The following is a 20340-nucleotide window of genomic DNA, read 5'->3' as shown; positions in this document are numbered from 1 at the left end:
TCCGAGAGACGGTGAGAACCCATTTCATAAATGGAGCGGATTTTACCCGGGACCCGCACTATCTGTTTCTACTAATGAGCACACATTTGCGTGGCAATGAGCTTTCCACATCCCATTCTGTTTTTGTTTCTTTCCGTTCTGGTAAATTTCGCTGCGAGCGAGATTCAGAGGAAGGGCTCTGAAATCTTCTTCTTGCCCCGCAACTTTTGCTGCTTCGTGACCCCTTTGGAATTTCTGGAAACAAGCAAGAATGCCCACTTTAAATCTGTTCACAAATATACCAGTGGATGGTGTAGTGGCTTCTGACATTCTCAAAGATGCAACAAAAATCGTTGCAAAGATCATTGGCAAGCCTGAATCTGTAAGAAAACTAACTTTAATGCAAACCCAGTAATTAATTTTGTTCAAAATTTATTAATTCGTACTTTCTAGCTCTTTTTTGCTTAACTTTTTGCAGTACCTTGGTCTGAGTATCACGTGTTTGATAAATATTCTGTGTGGAAGCTTTTCATTCTTTCCATTTTTTTTCTTTCTCCGTGGTTGTTTAGTTGAATGAGAGCTGTTGTAGTTTGCTGACTAGAACTATCACCTTATATGTCAATAAAACCAGACTTGAGTGGAAATGCCAACGTAGTAGTACTTGAAAGATTTAATTTGCAAATCTCCTCTTGGTAAAAGTTAAGTAGGGAATTGATATAGTCTTGGGAGTCCAATATGGATGTGATAGTGTGACATATGAGGTTGTAGGTGGCCTGAAAAATTACTTTTGATACAGATACAGAACATATAAGAGAGTTGTAGATTAGGGATTAGAAGAATTGTGAGATTAAGGAAGAAATTGGGTTTGATTTTCTGACTTTCATCTTTTGATGGAATTGGAATCATAACGGACTTCTTTTGTTCAGAAAGTTCTCCTAATCAAATTTATTTTTGGTGGAATTTGTTGCCAGTTTTCAAGTGTTATAGAGGGAATCTCATGGCTACTACTATATATTAGTTCTAGTATGTGCCCAGAAAATGACGAGACTTGAAGGGGCAACAGTAATATCTGAAAAACTCTCCCTGTTCATCTTTCTGCATTAATTTGTTTGGGTGATCAGAGTTTTTAACATATGTGTATTTGATGTGGGAGGTCAGTAATTGTCACTTAAAAGATGTCGGCTGTTTCTTTCTCTTGCTTCGAAATGGTGTTTCTTGTGCTTCTAACTGTCTGGTAGACTATTTCATGGATGCAATTGATGGCCTTTTGCTGTTTCTATTTCACATGAGTTATTCATTTTGGTCACTGCAATAGTGATTCATGCTGTGAACTTTTTCTGGGTGATGATAATTTAGTATGTGATGATTTTGCTGAATGGTGGAGTACCCGTTGAGTTTGCTGGCACTGAAGAGCCAGCAGCATATGGAGAATTGATATCCATTGGGGGGCTCAATTCAAGTGTCAATGGGAAGCTGAGTGCAGCCATTGCAGAAATTCTTGAAACTAAGCTCTCTATAGACAGCTCCCGGTTCTATATCAAGTTCTACGATGTTCAGGTAATTAAGTGAGATCACTTGCTTTCTTCCAATTCTTACATGATCGGCTAGTAAACCCGGTGCAAACCTCATGTTTCTCACAACTTTACTGGCTAGCAACCTTTCAAAAGTAATCTTTAGCTCCTGTGGAATCAGTTGGTCATGCTTATGAATGGGAAAATTAAGCCATATAATCTAGATGAATTTTCTCTTGTTTTGGTTTATTGTGCCACCACTCTATAATAAGCATTGGCAGCCTTGCAAAAATTCACTTACGTTCATACATTTGCATATTTTGCATTGGTCTTTTACATTCCATATTTTTCATCTGTGGAGAGGAAGAATCCCCTCATCACTGGTGATTTAACATTTTAGTTGGACTCTTGTGTCATCATTGACTCCCAAGTCCCACCCCATATTACTGTATTGTATAGGATTGAAAAGGGTCCTCCATAATCCAATCAGTCAGGAATATGGGTAGTGGTTGGGGACCTATCTTCATTATAGGTGAAAGAATCCATCCTTTACTGAACTATTTCTGTTTTTTCTTTTCTTGTGAAGCGATCATACTTCGGTTTCAACGGCTCAACGTTTTGAGTTTGCATGTCATGAATGAACAGACTATGGTTGCTGGATGAATGTATCAGAGCTGCTGGTCCCCGGTCTTTTCTCGCTTCAAATTGCGCCTTTCAAACTAAAGGACAGTCGAGAAGATGCTTAGGCTCATGTTTAGCCATTGTTACATTTGAGAGCATGAAATTGTTATTACTGGCTCCAAATTATGCGAGCTATTTTACAATAATACCTCTGGGTCGCCCAAACTGTCTATGTAGAGAATAAAATTATGGGTTAGAGAGTGATTTCTTGTTATATAGCCCGAGTAACAGTGTGTTGGTCATGGAGTGCCTTTTAAGGGCAAGAATCATGAGATTAAGGTGGGGTGCTTCTCTTTCTTTAAATTATTTAAGAGTTTTTTACTTCTTAAATAACACATAACCTGGAATTTTGTCCAAGTGCATTTCTGACACGAAAAAATGATCACCAATTGGTATATATTCCTGATTGGATGGAATTCACAACACATCAAAAGGGTTGTGATTAAATTAAAAAATATATATATATATATATATATATATTATATATATATAATATATATATATATATATATATATATATATATATATATATATATATATATATTTTTTTTTTGTAAATTTAACCTTAATCTTTTGATGTGACGTAAAGATACATGTGACATACATAAGAAAATGTATAGTCCATTTCCTTGTCAAAAATAGATTGGATAAAAAATCTTATCTAACATAGACAGCCTCTCAAGATCATATTTGACTTTTATATTCCAGCAGCACTATTAATTTTAATTTTATTCTTTTTGGTCAAAGATCCACCAATACTGAAGCGTTAAATTTTAAGAGGGTCATTGTAAAATAACTTTGGAGAAATTCGCCGTGCCATCCCTTGATTTATTCCCCAAGATCAATGTCACCTACTGAGTTACTCAATATATCAATTAGATTTCTTATAGAAGAAAAATATATCAATGACACCCATTACTATTACTTGAGTATTGATGTAAGCAAGTTAAACTTTTCAAAATTCAAAAATACCATTGAACAAAAAATTATATGTTCAACTCCTCTCTTAATCTTCCTCTAATGTCTATAGCCACTACTCTTCTTTCATCCTAGCATATACACGATCTTAATTTTAACTCAAATATATATTTTCCCCCCCTCTTTTGTCATTTTCTTCCCCGAAAATGTGAGGGTATATTGATAACTGAGACTCTATGATAGCATTAATATTAAGAGGGTAACTCAGGTGGCATTGAAAATTTTCCATCCATTTAACATAGTTCATATTACTTCAAAAATTTTTTTGCCAAAAAGTAATTTGCTTTATAGAAAAAAGTAAAAAATAAAAAAAAAAAATTGAAAAGATTACAGAGCAATACTGGTCAAACAAGAGACTCATTAAGGACACAGGGCTACAAAGAAGCATTATTTTCCCTTTTCCACAATAAAGAATCAAATTGGCCGCTGACTTGGAAGCAACTGCAACGAAGATCACCTTAAACAAGCAATGATTGAGTTCCCATTCCATACACGCCAAATAGATGAAAATTTAGAACAAAACTAAATCTGTACATACTATATACAAGTTAAATAGCCAGGAAGACTAAAACCTGCTTTGCTATGTGGACAAGTTCTACGGAGAATTGCCAATGGGGGAAGTAATACATGTCAGCAACTTCCAACACATTTGTTGCAACTCTGGTGAAGGATCACTCGACGAAATACTAGAAAGCACCGACCTTGCCTCCAGGAGGCCCCCTGAGATTCTCTCCAAAATTACATCTTCGCTCCCCATGAGTGATGCCATTAGCTTTGCTCCAGCCATCCTTTCCTGATGAACAATAGAGGACATCCAAATCAAGAGGCTCTCACCAGGAATAACAAAACTAATAAGAAAATCCAGAAAATAATTCGTGTGGCAGGATAGTTCTACTGATGATGGGTTCCAAACATGCATCATTTTGAACCAAGGACAAAGTTCCTTTCATGTATTGTTTCCCATGCAAGCAAAGTAAAAGCTTCTTTTTAAGATTTTATGTAGTTCACCATTCAACAGTACCAATATTGGTAATCAGTTGCTACAAGTATCATTTGTCAGTACCTTTACTGATTCATTTTGCATAGCTTTTAATGAGAGCTTGAGTAGATCAGGTGAATAAGGAAGAACACAAGCCTTGAGATGGTAGACAGCTGAGAACAAAACCTGGATACATGCTGCTCTAATATCTGAATTTCTCATCACCTGCATATTTTAACACGGAAAATAAAAAAGTTGAGAGGGAAATCTAAAAACTCAAGGAGACTAGATGTACAAATATTTAACACAATGAAGTACAGGTTAATGATGAACCCCTGAGGGACTAATGTACCTCGACTGAGTGAATGAGTATGGGAATCATTCTCTTAGCAAACCGTTTCTTGCTTGCGCTTGAGATCTTCTGGCAAGCACTTATTAGGACATTTGCCATGCATAGTTGAAAACAAAGAGGAACATGACCTGATGTATTGCCAACCAAACTACTCTCACTGTCCAATTTGGTGCGAGGAACAAATTCACAGTTTTCATTTACTAATCTCTGGATGACATGAGTGAGGACTAAATTACCAGCACCCCCTGCATTGTATGTCATGAAGAAAAGCTCACATGATTAATTAAATGTGGGATATTCCCATTCAGCTAAAGCAATTCCGATGCGTGAAGATAGTGAAACCAACCAGATGAACTCTTTTCTTCAACACTACAGCTATTCCAAGTGGAGTCCTTGGATGACGCTGGAGCTTGTAGTTCCACACATATCATCAGTGCTAGACAATCAATGCACCCGTGCTGTGCTTTGGAAACTGAGATGAAATAGAAGTTGCTTTGTAGTATCAATACAAATGGTCAGAGACAATCTTTGGAAGTGGGGGATAAACAGCTTACCTTCATCCCCATCCTGAGAAGGCCATAACAGCACAGTTTCCAGAAAGCTTCTTAATTTCCACATAAAAGCATGTAGAGTTGAATCCCAGCCCCGTACCTATAAAATGTAAGAGGAGTATCATAAGAACAGATGAGAACCAAATGATAGACATATTGGAGGACAAGAGGCCTCAAACTTGTGAAATCAGAGGAGAGATGATATTTTGGTTGAAAAAGATCTCTACCGCCAAGGAAGTGCAAACTGAAAACAAGCAAGCCTTTATCTTTAGTATGTCACGAGAAACTATAAGATCCTCTAACTGGGACAAAATAATTGGAAAGAGTACCTACATGCCACAGAGCAGAACAGTTAGATGGTTGATATTAGGTTCAGAAAGAAACTAAGATATGAGGTTTGTTGACAAGGAATAAAAGCACCATGATGAGAAGTTTTATTCTTTCCTGAAGCTCTCCACAATCCAGATTAAATAAAATCCGCAAATCATTGAATTTAAGGCATGAAAAGGGAAGCATGTCCACAAAGTAAAAGAGCATAAAGCATACATTTTAAAATCACTGCTCTAATAAAAGAGATTCAAATGTGACTGCAAGAAAATAACATTTTAAAATCATTGCTCTAATAAAAGAGATTCAAATGTGACTACAAGAAAATAATCTCATAACACCCACAAGTTCTAGCCAAAATTGATCTAGATGGATCCTATTTTACCCAAAAAACAGTATTAAACTCTACAGCCAAGAACAAGGCCAAAGACTTGTAGCTTTCAGAGGTTGTCACCATCGCAAGTGCTCCAATCATGGAGAACCAAGCAGGACCAGGTACACTCATATAGGACAACAAGCATGTTGGGTTTGGGTATGTCTTGTATTCTTCAGGTTAGAGTTTAGCTATATTTGTAATTGGAATTGGTTTTGGGTCAATTACTAGTATAGGGATAGAATTGTAATTATATGATGATTAGGGTTTTGGGTTTCCCTATAAATAGTCTCCACGGGATAACCTAGAACAAGGCAACCAAATATTGCTTTGTAAAGTGTGAGTGGTGAGGTTTTCAGGAAATAGTGGAATCCTTTTTTCCTGGTGGGGACGTAGGCAATCTTGCTGAACCACGGTAAATTCCTTGCTATTGTGTATTTTGCTTGTGTTCTTCGTGGTTGTGCATCCCCCAACAAGGCAGGGCAGAACTACTACAGGCACACCCATGTATTGATTAGTCTATCTAAAAGTAATTCCTATGGAAGAAAACATGCGAGTTATTTTTATCTAAAACATTTCAATAAGATGTCATTGCAATTTATCTATTCCAGCAAAGTCGTCGTTACACACTTGGGGATGAATACGTCCACAAAGCTCAGCTGCTAATTTTCGAACATCTTCAAATTCAGACTTGTTGAAAGCCCTGCTCAAATTGGTAAAACAATGGAACAGAACAAAAAAAAAATTAGACTGCTGGTCAGCTGCTAAGATGTTGAAGACTAAAACGTTAATGATTGCGGACATACCTGTTGAACAAGAAAGCAGCTAAACACTCACTGCCTTGAATAATAAAGTCTCTTATACCTGGAGACATAGAGTGCAGAAAACAAACACCCACTGGTTCACATTTTGCATGTAAACAAAATAATTCCCTAGATGACTGCAAAAGCCAAGCAATGGCAGCAGATAAAATGCAAAAAAACAATTAAAAAAATATCAACTAACCAAGACTAGTAGCTGCAAATAGCTAGAATACAGTTGAAATAACCAAGGTAACTTGCAAAGAGAATAGGGGAAAAAGGCCATTTCATTCGGGCTATGTTTGGAAGCCAAGAAAAGAAAAGAAAGAAAAACATAATAAAAACGAAGGTAATGAGTTAACATTTCTCTCTCCTCTTTTTGACAAAGGCAATGATGGAACCAATGAAGAGTTAATGTCGCTCTCCTCTTTTCCCAAAAGTTAAATTTATTTTCCTTCTTTTCTTCTCTTGGCTATTCAAGCACAGCCTCAGAGAATATATTCTTAAGAAAATCCTAGAATAACTCTGTAGTCTGTATCAGAAAGCATTTGCTATGTCAACAGCCAACTTTTAACCAACACTCTTCTGGTGCAATGAAGTTTAACGTTCTCCACTTTTTGGAGTTTATTCTAGGTGTTCTCTCTTCTCTCATATGTGCTTGTGTGCCTTTTGCTATTTTAAAATTGTCAGGCCTGTACGGAACATAATATAATTTTTTGGTTGCAATACCTCTACATCCTCTTCCTTTCAAATAATAATTTTTTGGTTGCAATACCTCTACATTCTCTTCCTTTCAGATAACTTTCTCTTTTGCCTATTGAAAAAGGAATACTTTATTCTACTGTTGATGTTTTATCCTTGAAATGAAACGCATAAAACAAAAGAGGCTAGTTCCATTGGTTACAAAATTGCAGCAGTTGCCGTAAATGAAGAATAAAACTTCAAACTGAATCAAGCAGTCCAGAAAAGTTATAGTAGTACAATTTCACATGTGGTAGCCAAGTTGGCAGCACAAAACATGTCCACATGTTCTGAATTATTTCATCTTTTTCCTTCGACAATTATAGCCCTCAAAATGATGCCAGTTGGCAGAAAGAACCAATTTCTGTGACTTCTCTAGTTAAGTGGAGTCATGAACATTCAAAAGATATCATTTCATAGAGGGAAAAAATTATACATAGGATAGGCTACAGAGCTGCCTTTGACAGAGGAATGCACATGTTGCTAATCCAGGGATCCCATAATTTGGCTGGTCAGGATCTGCCATACCCTTTTTCTATCCCACAGATAACATGTGACTGCCGCCTTCAGACTCCACGTCATAACAGAAAATCCAAGGACTAAAAGGAAAGGCTATTGTGTGTCGTAAAGTACCAAAAGAACAAAAAACATACCATCCACGCTTATCTGATTGAGAAGTTGACCATACATAGCAGCAGAATTGAGATCATTGAAAACTCTCAGTGGAAGTATCCTGATTAATAGTAATGGGCAAAGGCGGTCAAACAGAGGATGCTGCAATTTAGCAGAATCATCTTCTTTATAGTTTCTACTCTTCCATCCAGTTAAAGTGTCTGCATCTATCCTGCTTCAAACAAAGGCAGAAGAGTCCCCAGATTAAAAGCAAGAAGTTAGCAAAGAAAGAAAAGTTCTAAACCATAATTTCTTTACAGAAAACATGCAAGTCCAGAATATGATCAGGTAACAATTTTTTTTCACAACTTATACATGACTCAAGATGATTGCAACAGCTTTTGTTGATACAAAACCATAGCTATCAAGGAGTCAGGGAGAACAAGGTCTTGGAGAGGCCCCATAATCAAGGTAACAATGACAAAGGCAACTAACACATTGGAAGCATCCTGGTAGCCAAGATGCCAGGGCACCAAGGAGCCATGATAACTACTATATGTAAGTAGCCTTGTTTGACTCACACTCACCATTCAATTTCCAGTGCAGTAAAAAAAGGGGGAAAAAATGAAGAAATTCAATAGAAGTCCTCATATCTTTATTTATCAAGGAGTGAGAAGAAATGAAATAAAGTTGACTGGTAAGCGAAGCTCCACACAATCTCTCAAATCCATCCTAAACAAGTTACTAGAAAGAATTCTTAAGGAAATGAGATATACAGAGATGACAATTGCATCTAGAACCCTTAGAATCTGATATGCAAGAAATTCTCTAGGAAATGCGACAGATAAATTTATGAATGCAACATCTATTGACCTACTCCTAGAAAAATTGGAACCCTTATCCTTTGCTTTTCAAGTTTACTAGTCTATTTGGAATGATGCACACATATGCCGGGCTAATCATAAGGAGAATATTATAAAATGGTTGGCATAGAAAAGGGGGGGGGACTATGAAGAATAAAGTAAATGAGTATCATTCTCAATTTTAGAATTGGAAAATTTCCAAGGCAAGGAAGGCAGATATTAGGAAGGAAGATATTAGTAGAAATAAACTGAAAATAAATCAGCAAGCAATAAATAACAGAACTGAAACAGAAAATAAGTCAGCAAGGAATAAATAGCAGAATCAAAACAGAAACTAAATCAGCAAGGAATAAGTATTAGAAATTAAACAAAAAATTAAATTGGTGAGACATGTCACAGTTACATTAATTAAAAAAAAGTGTCAGATTTATGATCAAAGAATTGATGCTAATTTGCTAAGCACGTAATCCTGCAGACCAGAAATTGCAGAAAATAATATTAAACAGAAAAGAAGAGAAAAGGCTAGATGACGGTAAGAAAACCAATTAAAAAATGAGAAACAAATAAAAAGTGCAAGATAGAGATGAGGAAGAAAGCTGAGAGATGAAGGAGAATCAAGAACAAGATGAGATGCAACACTATTATGGTGTCATAAACAGTTTTGAGATGAATGTAGTATAAAGAGCGGAGGAAGGAGAGGGATTGGGGCTAGGATGCCATGTAGAGTAATGTGGATTTTTAGCTTCGAAGGCCTTCTCACTCATTCAAGGATTCAAGCTGTGAATGTGAGTCACGCCCATTTTGTCATGAATGTCAGCTCGTATCCGAACTTGAAGCAAGATTGGAGCTGGGAAACTTCCTCATCTACACCTGGGCAAGCCTAAAAAACATCAAGTTGATATATCCTTCGTTCGATTGTAACTTGATGAAGAGCATTCAGCTGATCATGTAATTTTCATCTGAAGGTTGGAGACCGGTGTATTGCTTTCAAAAGACGAATTCAGCATCGCTTTCTGCCATATTTTTCTTTTTATGAGTCTTCTTCTGATCTTCTCCCTTTTCCCCTGCAACAAATTTGATTTTTCTCAGGTATCCCCTTCTTCCCCTACCTTCTTTATTCTTCTTCTCTTTTCTGTCCTACCCCCACCCACCCACCCCCCCCCCCCCCAAAACAAAACAAAAAAATGCTAATAGAGCCCAAACCTGGGTAATTCTCTCTCTCCCCATTTTGTTCTCCAACTTTTCATTCCCACCGTGAATGACAATACCATCAGAAAAAACCTCCGCTCATTACCCCCCCCCCAAAAGAACACCTTAAAAAAAAAAAGAAAACTTTTTTTTTTTTGGATTAATAAATAATTATATTAAAAGAAACAAGCGGAACAAGGAACAAGGCCTTCAAGAAGAAGACCGAAAAGAAGAACTAAGACCCCAGGAGACAACAATAGTCCTGTTCCTTGGGGTATCCACAACCTGGGGGTGGGGAATAGCTAACAATTTGGAAGAAACATCAAAATAGATTGCATTCCAAATCCTATCAATGGAGCAAGATTTGGAAGTCCATCTTCTTAGATTACGCTCCCACCAAAGGTGATGAACGCAAGCACAGAAGACTAGCTTACCAATCCGATTGCAAATGGAACTACCTGGGAAGGATCTCAAGATCCAAGTTCAATCGCGAGAAAAACCAAAAGACCGTCTCGAGGGGGGCCAAATAGAGGCAAGGGCTTTTCTCTAGATAGATCTGGAGAAAGGGTAGGAAAAGAAAAGGTGCTCAAGGTTCTCTGGACCATTCAAACAAAGGATGCAATTTGGGTAGCAGGGATATGGCGGCCAATAAGGAAGGACTGGGTAGGGAGGGCAAGGTTAAGGGGTCTCCAAAGGGTAAGGGAGTGACATGGGATGAAACCTTTGAACCAAACTAGGGGGGTCCAAGGGGGCTTGGGGTTATGGGCTCTGAGGGTGTTCCATGCTGAGGCAACTGAGAATGATTTCGCAGGGGAGGGAAGCCAAATGGTGGCGTCAAAGGTGGAGCCAGAGAGAGGGGGAAGAGATTCCAAAACCTGTGTGAGAATGGGGGAAGGGGTAGGGTCCAAGAACCGTGAGAGATGAAAGTGGATAGGGGGTGGTTTTGGGAATGTGGGAGTTGTAAACAGCACGGGGGCCCAAGAGATTATAGAGAACGCCCATCGGATGCCACGGGTCAAGCCAAAAGGAAGTGGAGGAGCCTGAGGAGATGGAAGTAGAGATTGCCGAGATGGCACGGGGACGCAGCGAGAGGATTTTCCTCCACACCCAAGAGGGGTTGAAGGGCAAGGAGCAAGTCCAGAGGGAGTCGAGCCGGAGAAGGTAAGAATAAACCCATTTAACTCAAATGGAATCTTGTTTGGAAGCAATTTTCCAAATGAGTTTAAGGAGGCAGGCAAGATTGACATCTTTGATCCGGCGGATTCCGAGACCTCCCTCAGAAGTAAGGCAGCAGATGGTCAACTAGCTGGTCGGATGAAGGAAGCGAGAGGATTCCTGCCCCTTCCAGAGGAAGGCCGAAAGCAAAGATTCCATAGCATGGATGGAAGATTTGGGAATGGAAAAGATCCCACACCAATAGAGATATGAAGATTGCAGGACTGAGCGGATGAGGACCATTTTACCAGCAAAGGATAGAAGCTTGCCCTTCCAGAGCTGGAGCTTCTTGCGAATATGATCGAGCATGGGGAGACAGTGGTGGTGGGTGAGTCTACCTGGGATAAGAGGAAGGCCAAGGTAGGAAACTGGGAATGTACCAGGCTTAAAACCCGAGAGATGGAGGAGGGACTCACGAAGCTGATCAGGGATTCCTGAAAGAAAGATGGTGGATTTGTCTAGGTTGACCCGAAGACCAGAGAGGGATTCGAAGAAAGCGAGCGAGGAAAGAATGGTGGATATGGAGTGGTGGTCCGCTTTGGAGAAAATCATGAGGTCATCCGCAAAGGCGAGGTGGGTAAGATTAAGGGACTTGCATTTGGGGATGGGGGAGATTAGATGCTGGTTGGTATTAGATTGGAGGATTTGGGAGAGGACCTCTAAGGCAAGGGAGAAGAGATAAGGGGATAGGGTGCAGCCTTGGCGGATACCAACCCGAGAGGGGAAAAAACCCACTGGGGATCCGTTGGCTAAGATGGAGAAGCGGGGAGAGGAGATGCAAGAATCGATCCAATGGATGGAGGGGGAATCCCATGGAAGAGAGGACCACGATGATGTTCCAACGGATGGAATCGAAGGCTTTGTGGAGGTCCACTTTAAGAATGGTAGCCGGCGAGTGAGCGGATCGATCGAAACCTCGCACAATTTTCGCACAGAGGAGGATGTTATCTGAGATACTTCGACCAGAGATAAAGGCGGACTGGTTCTGGTTCACAAGGGAAGGCATCACCTTCTTAAGTCTGTTGGCGAGTATCTTGGAGATGAATTTATAAATGAGGTTACAAAGGGAGATGGGGCGGAAATCAGAAAGGGAGGTGGCTCCTAGCTTCTTGGGATTGAGACAGAGGAAAGTTTGGTTGATGGAGGTGATTTGAGAAAGGTTAAGGAAGAAACTCTGGATGGCATGGACGAGGTCAGTCTCAATGAGATCCCAAACGGCTAGGAAGAAGCCCATACTGAAGCCATCCGGACCCGGAGGCTTATTTGGCTCATGGGAACAGATGGCCAGGAGGATTTCTTCCGAGGTTGGGATAGCACTGAGCAAGGAGAGGATAGAGGGGTCAACGAATTTGTTAATGAGGTTGGGGGGAATGGGGGGGGGGGGGGGGGGGGGGGGGGGGGGGGGAGGAGGGGGAAAGGAGATTAGAGAAGAAAGTGATGATTTCGGCCTTTATGCTAGGGGGATCAGATATCAGGGAGCCGTTGGAAGAGATGAGAGAGGGAATGGAATTGAAGTTGCTACGAGCTTTGAGAGATCGGTGAAAGTAGGAAATATTGGAGTCTCCAAGCTCAAGCCATTTGATTCTGGGCTTTCGCCGAAGAAAGCTTTCCTCCGAGGAAAGGAGGGAATGAAGCTCCAAGGAGAGAGCTTTTTCGTCTTCCGCCAGGGAGGAACTGGTAGGGTTAATTTGGAGGAGCGACTGGGTGTGTAGGAGGTTTGCACAGCAAGAGGAGACCCTAGCAGAGATATTGCCGGAGATGGAGGAATTCTAAGAGCGGAGGGCTTCCTTGGTGTTACGGAGCTTACGGGCGAACGCAACAAGGGGAAGGGAGTGACAATGAACACGCTTAGACCAAGCATCAGTGACTGTGGGCAGGAAGGAGGGGGAGGAAGTCCACATGTCAAAAATTTGAACGGCTTAGGGCCAAAGGAGGCCGGGGGGGGGGCATATGGACACAATAGGGAGAATGATCGGTCTGGCTTCAGAGAAGGAAGCATGGGAGGAAGGAAAAGTGGAGAGCCAAGAGGCATTCGCAAGAAAGCGGTCAAGCTTGGAGGCAATCCTGGAGGATCCTGCTTGGCGGTTGTGCCAAGAGAGGGGGAGACCGGCCCAACGGAGGTCCGAGATGCCGGAGTCCTTAATGCACGCATTGAATTCTTCCATCGCGGTCAGGTTGGGCGAGGAATTACCAACCTGCTCGTGGGCGTAGCGGATAATGTTGAAGTCCCCACCCAAACCCCAGGGCACGTTTGATGAGGAGGAGATGGAGCGGATATCCTCCCAGAGGGGGATTCCGTCGGCGGGTTGGTTGAACCCGTAGATGATAAAGAGGTGAAAGGAGGGAGAGAGATTGGGCTGAATGCTGAGATGCATTAATTGGGGGGAGGACTTAAGAAGCGAGATCTGGAGACAATTGGGATCCCAAAGAATCCAGATGCGACCTTTGGAAGAGGGGGAGTAATTCGAAAGGAAGGACCAAGAGGGAGCAATAGCCTTGGCAATCCGATGGGCGTTATCTAAGTGAACATGGGTTTCAAGAATGGCACAAAGGGGAACTTTTGCTGTTTTGATAAGATATTTAACTTCTGCTTGTTTTGCCAGGGAGTTAAGACCCTAATGTTCCAAATAACAAAGTCAGACATAAAAAACAAGGGGGTTGGGGGCATCATTGTGGATAAAGAGGGAAGGATTAAATGGGAAATTCTCACACAGGGGGGGGGGGAGGTGGGGTAGGGAGATTCATACAAGTCCGGGTCCATGGAGGAGGTAAGGGAATGGGAGAGCTGATTCTTGATGGGTGAGGGATTCAAGGGAGAGGAGAGATGATATTCGGGCGAGGGTGGTAATGTGCAAAGAGGTTTTTGAGCTTTTGCAACAGAGGGGCTGGAAGGGGTATGGTGGGAGGTGGGTTTTGGTTTGGGATTCCGGCAGAGATTTGATGGAAAGGTTAAGGTATTTAGATGAGAATGGGCGATGGGCTTTTGCAGCTGGTTTGAATGGGTGGAAATATGTTGGGTAGTGTGGTTCGGGATAGAGGGACTGATATTTGGGATGGGCCTAGGCCCACGGGGTTTAGGTTTAGGATGGTTTAGGGGGTTCGGGTGTGAAGAGATGGTGGGCTTGGGCTTGGGCTTAGGCTTGGTTCGGCGGGTTAGGGCCAAAGATGGTTTAATAGATAAGGGAGAGGGGTTTAAAGTAGGCCTGTAAACGGACCGGATTCGGTTCGGATATACCACTATCCGAATTCGAATCCGATAAGAAAATCCGCTATCCGAATTCGATCCGATATCCGCCGGATATTTTCTAAACATATCCAAATTCGAATCCGAAACTTTACCAGATATCCGATTATTATCCGATCCGATAAGCTATCCGATTATTAATTTTTAATTGTAATTATCTGATTTTCAATTTTTGGTTTACGATTTCCGATTTATGCTTTCTGAAGCCGATTATCTGCTTCCTTCATGAAAAAACTTTATTCTAATAATTTTTTCATAGATTGACCTTGAAGGCCACCGGAAAACCATAGAATACTAACAGAAGCTTCTCTCTCAAACACAACTTTTCCATTATTAGTAGCAACAACACAATAACATATAGGAAATTTCTTCACTCAATGCTTAGCAACCGAAACTTGCGAACCAATTTTGTGATGGTTCCTATCTCCACAAGCTTTCACTTCTCTCTTCGATTTGAAGACCCTCTGCAAATCTTGAGTTTGAGATCCACCTTCACGATTACAACCAAAACCCCTTAGTTCAAACACCCAAAAAACAATAACTAATAGTAAAATGATAAAAAGGTTATGTATAAACCTGTTTCAATTTACACAAGAGAAAACAAAACGAAGAAGAACAACAGAACCCAAATACCATTGTCAACAACAAACACAACCAAGAACCCAGAAATTCAAAAAGTGACTCTATCCACACTTGCTTCACTAAGTACATGAAGAGAAAGAACACGATCACTTGGTTGAACAACTTTAACGAGAGCCCATAACCGTTGATCCATCACTGTAACTCTCTGTCCTCTGCATCTATATTCACTCCTACCATAACCGTCAATCCATCACTAAAGTCATTTTAAAAGAAATCCAGTTGCAAGAATAAGAAAACAGTAGCACAAACACAAAAGAAGAGGAGAGAAGCCATGAGAAAGCTTGAAGAAACCAGAAGTCGTTTGGACTCCTCAAGGTTGAAGAACGCTGGCGGCTGGATGAGAGATTTGGGGATTTAGAATTAGGGTTGCGAGTTAAGTGGCTAACATATTATAAATTCACCGATTTAGTCCTTTTGGTTGATTTTTGAAATCAGGTTTTACGGTTATGAATTAAAAAAAGCATATATTATCAGATAAAATCCTAATCGGATATTATCCGATCCGATTCTCTATTATCCGAATCCGTATCCGATTACTTTTCGGACGGATGCGGATATTTTCCGGTAAGAAAATTTTCGGATTCGGATACCCTTAAACGAATACGAATGCGAATTCGAAGACGGATTTCGGATGTCCATTTGTAGGTCTAGTTTAAAGAGGGGAGAGTTAGTGGAGGTGATTCATTCGAGTGGGTTACAAAAGGTAAGCTGCAGGTCATGGGAGAGAGGATTGTCGGGGGCGGAACATTTGGGGAATTGGTTACCTGCTCAGAGACTTTCTCCAAGTTTCGAGTTGAGGCGTGACTGGAATTGTTGCAGAGATTCTTTCCAGGCTTTCCAGGCTTCAGCTGACCAAGTAGCAGCTTTTCTGACAATCGAACAGGTCTTTGCTTCGCATTATAATCCTCGGTAGCAGCAACGGAGGCGATTGAACCAGGCAAACTTATTCCAGCATAGGATGCTTCATCGGTAGCAGCAGCGGAGAGGACAAAGGCAGGCAAACTTATTCCAGCATGGGGTGCTTCGTTGGTAGCAGGGATTTGACTTGTGCAGTGATGGTTGCAGGCAAGCACAATGTCAGCGGAAGAAGAAGTGCAAGCAAGCGTGGGCTTGGGAGCAGCACTGGCCGGCGGCGATAGGATTCTCAGGCATCTTCTTGTTCTTCGGTAGGTGATTCTCGTGGAGGATCTTAAATTTTCAGATCGATTCTTTATAGCATCAGTGGAAGAAGTGACTGGGCTGTTATCGGCGGTGATTTTTCCAAGGAGGTCAATCAGACTTTGAGGGGCTGTAAGGATCGAAGTCATCTTTTTAGCCAGGGGGTCTGCGACGAGAGGCAACGTTGAAGGAGGGCCAACTTTGGTGGAAGCAGAAGATGAACAGGATGGCTCATCGTGACCGAAGGAGGAGCAGAGGGAACAACGCAGAGGCACCCAATCATATACAATGGTTTGATCATACTTCAAACCTAAATCATCAGCTATAGTGACAGAGGCCGGAAGAGGCTAAGCAGCAGGGAATTCCACGCAGATCCTGGCATACGAGAGTCTATCCATCTTGATTGTTTTGGCGTCAATGCGTAAAGGCTTGCCTAAGGCAGAACCTATTTGGCTTAGGCAATCTGAGTTCCAGAGTTCCAGAGGCAGCCCAGGGAGGTTGATCCACAGGGGAATAGAGTTGAAGTCAACCCTGCGGAGGGGGGAGGAGGGAATCCAAGGCTTGACGAAGATCTGAGACTTGCCGACAGGCCAAGGAGACCCTTCCAAGGCTCGAGAGAAACATTCAGGCGACTAGAAGTTGAAGAGGAAGATGCCATCTTCAAGCAGGAAGGAGTTCATAAGACCGATGGCCTTCCATTGTTTTACAAGGGAAGCCTTTATGATGTTGAGCGAGGGACACAGCCCAGAAATTGACCGATGATGGCCGTTTTCCAGCGGAGAATACCCGTAGCAGTGGATGCGAATGGGCAGTGAGCGATGGGGGGGAGCTTGTTGGTTGTGGGTGAAGGAGGGATAAACGAGAGGTTAAGGTTGACATCAGGGGGAGCTTTCTGAGAGAACAGAGAGTTCCAAGGTTTGGGATTGGGAGGCGGAGGGGCAGAGAAGGGTGGGGAGGAAGGGGGAGGGGGCGACGGGGAGCTCATCGCCACATCAGAGTTCTGAGCTAATAAATTTATAATCTTACCAGGTTGTTCTTTCTCAACAATAATGAAATCTATACAAGATCAATCCTTGTTTTCTAAACTTGCCCTTGAGTTTTCTTTTTCTTTTTTATTTAATAGAGGGAAAATTTGATGCAGCACAACCAGTTACTCTCTAGCTGATTTCCATGATTCGTATTTGCAATTATAGACAATCTTTTTCATCCACTCAAATGATAGCATCAACAAAAAACATAAACTAGGTAATCTAACCTTTGATTGTCTTCAACCAGCTCATATATGACTATGGCAAACCAATATAAGCTTAAAAATGCTCCTTGAAGTAATCCAATGTAATTAAGACATCAATAACTTCCCCTCCTCCCAATTCTTACACTAGTCACAATGCCATCATGTACATCTTAAACTACTACATATACTTACTCAAAGCACCTTTCATCTCTTACAGTTGTCAAATTAACACTTAGGGACTCTAGACCATACAAAGATCCTTCTCACGTTCCTTAAATCTTACCTATCCTAACAGGAAAAACAGCTTTTGAGGTTGATTTTCTTGCCCAAAAAAATTAAATAGCTATCCAAAGTATAAGGTTCTTTCATCAGGGTTTAAATTAACCTCTCCCATACTTTCAAGATGGCTCATGAAATTCTTTGTTTTCTTGGTAAATTATGGCTCATAAGCTTTACTCTATAATAGTTACACCTTTGCATATAACCTTTGTTTTTATAAGTCGGAACCACAACGCATTGCCTCCACTCATCTCATCTTTTTTGTGCTTATAATTTTATTGAACAACTAAGTAGCCATGTTATTCCATCAAAACCCCAATTTTTACATAATGTCATATCATCCCTTTTAACTAGAAAGAAGCCAATCTGACTACTATTTTGTCTACTTTTGACTGTTATTAAATGTTCTCACTTTTGAATACATTTATAACTGATAACCACAAGTCACAGCAAATTCTAAAACTGAAAAGTAGCCATCATTCTTATCTCCAAAATCATATAATCTATTTCTTCCTAAAAAAAACAGTTAACAGTTAACTGATCTAAGATTTTATGTCCAGGAAAGTATATGCTTACAAATGAATACTAAATCACTGAATAAATAAGTTAACATTTTACTAAGCTACAACTACATAGGTAAGAATTAGTAACAAACACCATATACTCACTCTTCCTGTCCTTGCATATATGAGAGAACATGGCCCAAAACTATATCAGCACCATCTGCTAGGGGCTCACTTATGCAACTCAAGAACCTGACTATTATTGCATTTGATGGTTCAGCAAACATCTTGTCCACCAGTGGTTCAATCATAGTATTCCAGTCTTGAACCTAGAGGTAAAAAATATTTTAAAAAAGAAAGAAAAATCATACCAGAAATGGCTGAAATTAATTGAAGGACATTAATTCTATCAACTACAACATGGAAGTGTGTTGACAAAAAATCATGCAACAGCATTGAAGAAGTATAAAAATATCCCAAATTTACAGATGTAAAGGCAATTTATTTATGCATAAACACTGCCAGTTCGGTAAATTTTGTCATTAACAGTAGTCATTTGATAGTTTGGAAAGTTAGACGGGCCTTCGTGATTTTTTCTCTTCTTGGAGCTCAACAAAAAACAGGAGTGGTATCAGTTGAATGGGTCGGAACCATCCCCCATAGTTGTTCAGACATCAGAGGCCCAAGATCTAAAAGTTCAGGTTCAGATATGATAGAACAGGACACCCTGGAATGAGCATGATTCCACAGTCAGTAATTCAAACTCAAAAGCCCACTGATCTTTCAAATAATGAAACATAAAAATCAAATAAGTAGAACCCTGGTTTGAAGGTTGTAAGTGAGTGTACATCTGTATCATTTGCATCAAGAGGGACCATTAAATGATATGCATTAAACGTCTTCAATATGTATGAATGCTGAAAGTTGCAAAGGAAAAGAAGATCAAGAGCTCACAGATGTTTACACCTCAAAACATAATTTCATGGCTTGACATCAATATCAATGCTCATTGAAGGTGTTTTGAGTGTTATAATGTTGTAGGAAGTGTTACTGTTACTGTGAGGGAGAATTTGAAGTGACATTGTTTAGTTGTAATTTGTTGGTAGCTTAATTGGAAGTATCTTTTAGACTTTTCAGTTATTTATGTTCCTTCTAAATCAGATATGTACTCAAAGAGTCTTAGTAGGTTTCCTATTAAGAGTCACCTGATGTGAGTATTTACTTACGGTAAGTATTCTAGATCCTATTGTGATAACTGTCTCGCTTTCTTCCCATCGTGTCTTATTCTCTTTCTTCCTCATCTTCTGAATTTTTTTAAAGCTTTGTAGGGACTGGTTTTTGGTGTCTCTGATACTACAGAGTAATATACATAGATATAGAGAAGACTTTCCTAATTTCCACGCTAGCATCAACCAACTCTTTCTCAAGAAGGTTATGGAACTTCCTCTTGTATTCCTCCATCATCAGCATAGCTGCCCAAAATTTTAGAGCTATCCTTTCTAATTAATGCAATGTGAAAAATTCAGATCATGGAACTCAGATGCAAGCAGGCCTGATAATCAAATTTTAATAAGAAATGAGATGTAGGAAACAAGTGCAATAACTGCATTGTTAAGGGAAGAAATCAGATTGATGGAAGGGAAGGAAAAAGAGATGAGATAGACCTTCTTACTAATAACAGAAAGAAAGAGAAGAAAATGCACTTGGGATGCAAACCCTGTATCCAATGCTCAATAGCACTAAAACTCTTCTAAAGAATGACCCATATTCTTTACTCAAGTCACCTCCAACTGATAGGGGTTTATTACTATTACAAATATGACCACCTAAACTCATAATTTGACTCATAGTACACTATAAAGTAAACAAACCTAAAACAAACTTCTATCTGGCTAATAAGTATTCACATTTAACTAAACTACTAATCCTGTGTACTAAATGTATCCCACTTAATGGTGTCACAAATTATGCTCAATACGATAAAACCCCTAAAATAAAAGGCCTAACTTATAACACAAGTTCGTGCTTGGTACATCGGTCAAGTGCCCCTTTGCTGACTACTTGGTCAACAGTTCAATACCTAGAAACGGCCTCTGTGATGCAGGTACAGCCCTACTTATGCTCACAGAT

At 40.3% G+C, this 20340-nt stretch overlaps 2 protein-coding genes across 3 annotated transcripts in view; one reads left to right on the top strand and one right to left on the bottom strand.

The window, feature by feature from the left end:
* Positions 1-116: 116 nt before the first annotated feature.
* LOC149003575 (Tautomerase/MIF superfamily protein) lies at positions 117-2495 on the top strand. Its single transcript, XM_089138899.1, has 3 exons — positions 117-361; positions 1336-1536; positions 2077-2495. The coding sequence occupies exons 1-3, from the start codon at positions 251-253 to the stop codon at positions 2110-2112; spliced, it is 348 nt and encodes a 115-aa protein (XP_088995025.1). The 5' UTR covers positions 117-250; the 3' UTR covers positions 2113-2495.
* A 980-nt stretch (positions 2496-3475) lies between these two features.
* The window catches only part of LOC149003574 (ARM repeat superfamily protein), a 52922-nt gene continuing 36057 nt past the window's right edge, over positions 3476-20340 (bottom strand). For both annotated transcript variants that reach the window (XM_089138363.1, XM_089138364.1), the window contains 10 exons: positions 18376-18539; positions 7926-8116; positions 6538-6595; positions 6362-6434; positions 5259-5360; positions 5035-5131; positions 4827-4952; positions 4481-4725; positions 4213-4353; positions 3476-3942 (listed from right to left, as the gene is read on the bottom strand). In XM_089138363.1, coding sequence (XP_088994489.1) covers positions 3745-3942; positions 4213-4353; positions 4481-4725; positions 4827-4952; positions 5035-5131; positions 5259-5360; positions 6362-6434; positions 6538-6595; positions 7926-8116; positions 18376-18539 — 1395 coding nt within the window. In that variant the 3' untranslated portion in view covers positions 3476-3744. The remainder of the gene's footprint in view (positions 3943-4212; positions 4354-4480; positions 4726-4826; positions 4953-5034; positions 5132-5258; positions 5361-6361; positions 6435-6537; positions 6596-7925; positions 8117-18375; positions 18540-20340) is intronic.

The sequence above is a fragment of the Hakea prostrata genome, chromosome 10 (genome assembly GCF_041222555.1).
Source record: "Hakea prostrata isolate BN-2017 chromosome 10, UWA_Hpros_2, whole genome shotgun sequence".
Classification (NCBI taxonomy): Eukaryota; Viridiplantae; Streptophyta; class Magnoliopsida; order Proteales; family Proteaceae; genus Hakea; species Hakea prostrata.
Note: the sequence above shows the minus strand (reverse complement) of the source record. Positions and strands in the feature narration are given on the sequence as shown.

Excerpts from the sequence above, each read along its gene's own strand:
- LOC149003575 (XM_089138899.1), top strand. The coding sequence starts at position 251 with ATGCCCACTTTAAATCTGTTCACAAATATACCAGTGGATGGTGTAGTG. Across the intron at positions 362-1,335 it reads TCATTGGCAAGCCTGAATCT|TATGTGATGATTTTGCTGAA; the intron begins GTAAGAAAACTA and ends ATGATAATTTAG. Across the intron at positions 1,537-2,076 it reads TCAAGTTCTACGATGTTCAG|CGATCATACTTCGGTTTCAA; the intron begins GTAATTAAGTGA and ends TTTCTTGTGAAG.